This window comes from Morone saxatilis, unplaced genomic scaffold (genome assembly GCF_004916995.1).
Source record: "Morone saxatilis isolate NCDOM2014 unplaced genomic scaffold, NCSU_SB_2.0 Contig14, whole genome shotgun sequence".
Classification (NCBI taxonomy): domain Eukaryota; kingdom Metazoa; phylum Chordata; class Actinopteri; family Moronidae; genus Morone; species Morone saxatilis.
The window spans coordinates 16,386,780-16,393,971 of record NW_023339696.1 but is presented as its reverse complement, the minus strand read 5'-3'; the positions used below and the strand labels follow the sequence as shown (position 1 = coordinate 16,393,971).

Here is a 7,192-nt window from a genome sequence, read left to right as displayed (position 1 = left end):
AGAGAGAGAGAGAGACGGTCAGAGAAGCGTTACAAGGACCCTAAAGATAGGAGTAAGAAAGCAGAGCGTGCAAATACAAACCGGGTCATTGCTGCTTAGCTAATAGGGGCCAATTCGCTGCAGGAGAGAAATGTCGAACACCCCAAGTTGTGTACAATAAGATAACTGTCCTATAGACACAAACACTATACACTAACACATAAATTCTAAAGCTACATAGAAACACACTCACTCAAACACAAATGTAGCCATTCACACCATCTAATGTGCACTCTCTTGTTTGCTAAATGGAGTGGAATAAGCACTGCCCACTTTTCATTAACAAACTATTTTGAGCCACTGCCAAATAATCAGATATATAATTGTAAAATGTACGTAATTAGGCTGTTTTTAAATCCAAATCTGTCCTGCAATGTGTTTTTATCCAGTTTCTTCTTGTTTAAGATGGTGTGATTTAAAAAAAGGAGTGGTTTAATAGCGAAATCACCATAACCATCATTCTACAAATCTAATAAAACTGCAGGGCTCTGTATAGCAACCTGACTCGAGGCAAATATATCCAGTGTCCAGAATAAAATCTAGTTGGTACCAAATATGGAATTTCTTCTAAATGAGTTTAAAATGGATGAACAGCTAGCGTATTTAGAAAACAGCCATTAATTAACAGTGCTTTATCCACCCCATAATGTCAGAGTCATCTCATCTCTTAGTGCTAAGATGACTAACAGTGACTAATGGGAGGCTGATACAAAAATCAAACGTTTATCTGTAAGCTCTACATAAAACAGGAAGATCTAGCATATACATTATCATTTTAAATGTCACACAGGAAATGGAGTAGGCAGAGGACATGGGAAGTGGGAGGGGCTTAAAGGGTATTAATGGACATGAGACAAGTGATTCTACAGGTTAGGTGGCAAGTGTGTTCAAGAAAACACTGAATGCATCTACATGGACAGAATGAATGGAGTAAAAAGGTGTGGTTTTTATTCCTCCCTGGACCAATCATCCACTCTCACAGCTGGTCCAATGGTGCGGGATGATAGATGCAGTCTTACCGATTCGATGGGCTTGTCCAGGGACGCCTGCTCCAGCTCCAACTGGCCCTCTTCATACTGGTCAAAGTGATTCCCACCCTGTGTGACACACATTTAAAGGCCTATTTTAAACAAGAACAATTTAATCCTGCTTCAATGGTGGTAAAGTTCAATGAATTAATCTGTCGACTGACAGAAAAATAATCAGCAATTATTCTCAAAAGCAATCAACTGTGAGGATTTGCTGGTTCTATATAGAGCCTTTCAAATGATTAATTAATAAAAAAATAACCAGAAGATTAATATATAATCAAGATAATTATTAGTCACAGCCCTAAAAATAGCAACAGACAATAATCACAGCAAGCGTTTGAGGAATAATCCATCATTAAAACTAGTTTAAACCACCAAAATCAGAGTTTATTTTCATCTGCGTGTTCAAAACAACGAGACAGCACTGTGTAAGGAGGCATGCCTACTGCCTGTCATTTTCACTGAATAATAGTCATTCACACTGAATAATAGTCAATCACATTAACTGAATAATAGGACTTGAAAACACTGTAGTGGTTATATTATGCACAGCACCAGATAGTATGTTCATCAAGAGCCAAACTCAGGTCAGTAACTCAACCAGTGCTGGGTTGATTAAGCTTTATAAAAACTGTCTACAAGAGATGAAATATATTTATTTTTGTTGACAAGTACATCCATGAACTACATATGTGTTTTATCATGCCATATCCTGGCCAAAAAACATACGCTTTCTTGATAGTATTTCATTTTCAAAATGAAAGCAAAACACACAATATACTATTTACTGTATTTAAAGAAATATTTATAGACTATACAGTATATTTATAAGATATTATCTGCGTAAAGTGCAGCATAGGTGCTAAGCTCCACACACCAGAGGAAGAAAGCAGAGACAGCAGGTATATGCTACGACTGGAAACATGTCACTGTGTTAGTCTCTTTGTTGCCTGTTCTCCCCTCATAATCCATCCCATTTTTATTTTAAACTAGAAGTGCTTTCAATTTGAAGATTAGATTATAACTTGCATCTGAGCTAGCAAGTTCTTAAGTTTATTCAGCCATGACGTAAAATGTACTTGAGTTGATTTGTCTCTTTATTTGTTGGTAAATTTATTCCAGCAGTGACAGCAGTGAAGGAAGACTTCCTCCTCAGGCTATTTGTTGTTCCGAGTTTAAAGAATTGCTCGACTTATACAAATTGAGCATTTATGTTTAAGCCTGTGCCCCAGTTGGGACAGAGAGTGAGTAATGGGCTGGCTACCCCGACCAAAAGGAGTTTGTTTATAGAGCAGTTTCTGCCCTGAGACAGATGGCTTCCTCTCTTTAGCAGCAGAGGAGAGAAGGTCATGTTTGTGAGTCTGTTTTCTCCTGACCTTCACACAAGCATAAAACTGGAAGATTCCAAAAATAGTCAATGGTATTATATTATTTACTAGTTGCTTGCTGCTACTAGCAATAGGACATGTGTAGATAACTAAATCTAAACCTGTAAATACACACCACACATATTATATATATATATATATATATAATATATATATCTCATATTGAGGTTTTATTTATCTTTTTCATGTCTATTTGAGGGTGAACTGACTGCAGCATATTTACTATTGCCTTTCTATTGAGGACTTCTTACACTGGAAGATTACTAAAAACCTCTCCAGTCTACACTACAGAACTGCAAGACATTGCTGTAAATGACAATGCCACATGGGCTGGGCCATGCAGAGGCTTTAACCCCCACGTTCTCTAGGGGAATCTGGTATTTGCAGAGATAGAGCAACTGCTCAAATCAGCCCACAATAATGAGGTGATCTGATGCCACACTGGAGCACATTAATTTAATGAACAGGACCCTCATCAGCATGGTGAGCTGGGGATTATGAGAACGGAGATGCAGAGAAGAGCAAAGGACCGTATTTATGAGCAATCGATTGCCCCCCCGTCCCTCCCTCCCTCCCTCCTCCACCTGACTTTCTGCTTAGACCACTTAATGTGCAATCAGCACTTCACCTATCCACCACAATGACTTCTTATTTTCACTGCTGCTTGCTTCCTCATCAGCCTGACAAACAAACAACACAACAATGCAGCATAGCAATGATCCTCGCTTTGTCCCCTTGTGTACATTACAGGAGTACATTTCCATTTGTTATACAACAGTGAAATGAATGCTCCGTACCACCCCACATTAACAAATTAGAGAACTACCACCAGCCAGATCAGTGGATGCTAATAAATCGCCCGGTGTTTCTGCAGCTCCAGATTAGCCGCATGCTAAAGCTCTAACAACAGTGTAAATCAATAGAGCGGACAGAGCTGTTGGACTGGTTGTGCTGTAGATATTAGGTAGACCATCTGTGGGTGTTTTCTGCGCCGTGTTGCTTGGCAGCAGGCTTTAATCCATAAGAGTCAGAGAGAAACTTTCTGAATACTGAGCATATGAATGCATTCACAGCAGATCTCACACACAGAGCCCCACTGTGCTCAGCCAGAGCGGCCCTCAACAGACTCATTCAGACCCCACAGCAATTCACCTCTCACTGACAAAATAGCAGAACACTGAGTTCCCACTAGGACACCAACAAGTGTGTATGGAGGAAAAAAACAAGCAATTTCACAAACTGTCTCTCATACACAGGCTTAAGCTCGTGATTGGTTTCATGGCATGTGTGCTAATTCGCCTGTTTTACCCTATTATTACAGCAGCTTTAATGGGGCATAAATAACAGAACAAAATGCTGTCAGCAAAATGCAAGGTGGAGTGGGTGAGTTGGTTCTGTTCATATTATTCATCTAAGCTCTTTTTTCTGACCCTGAACATCATTGTTGATACAGCAACTCTTCTCTTCATTCACAATCACTGGAAAACAAGCACAAGATGTCACACAGATGAGAAAAAGCGGCAATGTTTTTCAGATGGGAACCAATTATGGTCAGAAAACCAACTAGAAATACATTCATTTTAATGTGTATGCTTATACAATAACATTTTCTACTTGGACAATGTGATGTGTGAAAAGATAGCTCCAGTAATAGTCAAATAATTAGGCACAACAACCCCCATGTAATCCCAAAACTCCTCACTGAAGTTTAATGCTGGTTTTATTTGATAAAAAACACTTAAATTAGTGTAAAACACAGTAGTGACATTAAGCAAGGAAGGACTTTGACACACAAACTTGGATCTGAGACAACATGTGCAGCAGAATGACGCCTGGTTACACAGTTGATGTTTCACTTGTACTTCCAGTTAATAGTAGATGAGGTAATACAAATGGTGTCAAAGAATTAAAAACCTGCTGGTTGTTTTAAAAAATAAGGATAAATACAAATATGACTTGGTAAAGCAGGGCGATAGTTATGTCATCTAAGGGATTCGACAAGAAATAGCAGTCATCAATGACAAAAAAAACCTACAAATATGGATTAGATATACTTTGTAGTCTAGTGAGTAATGTTGTGTTTGGCTTTTACTGGGTGCGGTCTTAGATCACAGATAGGCAAGTAAAAGACAAACAGCTCAACAAGAAACAATGTCATGTCCCAAAAATAATGTTATTAATGTGCAATCGAGTGGGATTTATGAGCATAATAATCGATTACATTACACAACTGCAGCAAAATAACAATCCCATACTGCAGTGTGTTCGGACTACTTTGTTTTCCATTGATAAAAAAAAAAAAGGATTAAAATCGCATTATAGAAACAAACAAAATCGAGGTGAAGTAAATAAAGTCAACAACAAAAAAAAAACAACAATAAAACGGTGTTACCTTTACAAAAGGAACACACAAGTGACAGTTTTATTAGCAGAAAATCAGCAAATGGAGATGCCAAGGACATGTTGTTAATCTTAAAAAAATATATATCGATAACCAAATCGCCTTTAAATTGACAGCTATTAAACGTAATTTCACATAATATCGTTAAACCACCGGGGCAACATATATCTGCATGTAACTAGGTTAATTTCACCCTTCTAACCAGCTGCGTTGTCTTGTAGTTGTCAAAATGATACAGCCATTTCTCGCTACTGCCTCAATTACCCAATGTGCGTATATGTTAGCTGCCTGCTAGCCGTCCATCGTTAGCATATGTCGATAAATAAGCAACCAAGGTCACTAACAACCTAGTGGGACTTCAATATCCACACTGCTGTTGCATGACTAAGAGGGCTACATGTTCCAGTGCACAGCCCCACGATAGGAGTCGAGTACAGCACGCAGACAAACCCTGAGACGAAAGGGAAGTTAAATTCAAAAGAGCCGCAGTGCTCACTGGCGTTAGCTCAGTTAGCTTGCAGTGCTAGCCAGCGACACCTACATCGAAATGCAACGATGCAGTTCGTGGTGATATTTACTCGCCCCTGGCCCCCTTTTTCCCCGTGTGTCTGCGCTACGACATGTCGACGTGCTGAAGCAGTCGCAAGTCGTCATTTGTCTAACATGCATTACCTGGAAATCACGATCTTCGTTGAACCTAGAAAACCTGTCGGCCATTTTCTGAACGCAGCAGCAGCAGCAGCAGCTTCTGTGCTCGCTCCGTCTGTAGTGATGAGGATGTGCGCTTCGCAGACGATTCAGTCTTTGTGAATTGACCTTTACCATTTACCGAGATGTTGCCAGTGTTGCCAATGGGAGTCCGTTTAAGCTGCACTCATACTGCACCGTGTATTGTTAATTTGTATGCGCAGAAATCGTTTTTATTTCCACATATTTCACTTTATACAAAGGTTTGTTTACAATATTGGTCTGCTGACAGCTGGTTTTTAAGTAATGGATGTAGGACCCCAGACCCCCTGGGCATACAAAAAATAGTCTACCTATTTCATTGGGTATCACATTTGCACATTTGTTTAGAAATTTGCATCAGTAAAGTAAAATATCAACTGTTGCAGGTCCTGCTGTATTGGGCAGGCTTAATTGTGTGACTTGTAGAGGGGCAATATTTCAAAATCTAGTTTAAAGACATTTATTGTTTTACTTTATATTGTGTTGTACATAAAATAAATAAAGACATTACAATAAACTAACTGATGTGTACAGTGCAGCGGTCCAAAGACGCACAAAAAAACCTGGGGGCAGGTAGTAGGCCATTATTCTAGCATTTTATTCATTTATTTGATAGTATTTGTTGTACAATAGTAAACATCAGTGTTGTTTTTGATATATTCTGGTGCTCTCTGGTCATATAATGAAGCTCACAGTCTGTTGTGTGCACTTGATGGGTACTTGACAGTTACAGGATGCACAGTAGATGGAAAGTGGGGGGTGGGGAGTCCGTGTAATGGCCCAGGTTTATCCAGCCATGGATGTAAGCAACATCACCTTCAGGAAACAGTAATTTATGGTAACTATTTCTGGATCATAGGAGTTAGTCAATTTAGCAATAGTCTGATTTCTAGTGTTCATTTGCACATGACATTACTGAGGAAACGTTTGCTTCTTTGGTGCGCTCTCCTGGGTAACTGAAATTTTCTATTTACTCTTCACACAAGTGGTGCAATTAGTTTGTTTGTTGTTAATCAGGTAGTCTTAGCCTTCAAGAACCACATTTTACTTATTTATCACTCCTACGATGTAACATATTCCATAATTTTGTCCTGATAGCTCATTTGTGTAAAAGTCCAAGTTTTGCATACATGAAACATGCTCACATTTTTTGTTTTCATATTGTATGCGCCAAACAACCACCTGTTAGGAGTAAATGGCAAATCCACTCTTGTGCTTGCTTTGTTTAAACTTGGTACTTGGGACTTGATTAAAATGGTGAAATTGTCAGATCATCAATATCTTCCTTTGCCTCCACTGACACACAACGCAGACACAGAACTTCTAGCATATTTCTGGATGCAGCTGTAAAACAACAGTATGTCCATATTGACGTAAAGACACAGATCTATTTTAGTGTACTTACTAATGATGGACTAAGTGAACAAAGGCAGTTTAATAATTGTAATACATAGTCAGCTTTACTATGTTCATGTTTATTTTTTGGTTCAAATGTGCACACCTGCCTTCTTCTTTTTTTTTAAATAACTCCCTAAACAGTATATTTGTTTTTACCCCTAAAACCAACCACATTATACCAAAAGTTGTGCTCATGTGAATGGGGA

General features: G+C 38.8%; 1 protein-coding gene across 6 annotated transcripts in view; it reads right to left on the bottom strand.

Annotated features, from left to right (window-relative positions):
- gpatch8 (G patch domain containing 8) overlaps positions 1 to 5,611 on the bottom strand; it is a 27,009-nt gene extending 21,398 nt beyond the window's left edge. For 2 of the 6 annotated variants that reach the window (XM_035654303.1, XM_035654298.1), the window contains exons 1-3: positions 5,532 to 5,595; positions 1,059 to 1,136; positions 82 to 117 (exon numbers count right to left, since the gene is read on the bottom strand). Coding sequence is in view for 2 of the 6 variants with exons in the window: in XM_035654296.1 (XP_035510189.1) it covers positions 1,059 to 1,136; positions 5,532 to 5,576 (123 nt within the window). In the remaining 4 variants the exon portion in view is untranslated. Of the gene's footprint in view, positions 1 to 81; positions 118 to 1,058; positions 1,137 to 3,888; positions 3,937 to 5,531 lie in introns of all 6 variants that reach the window. The other 4 variants (XM_035654300.1, XM_035654297.1, XM_035654296.1 and 1 more) reach the window with 4 other exon arrangements.
- Positions 5,612 to 7,192: the final 1,581 nt, after the last annotated feature.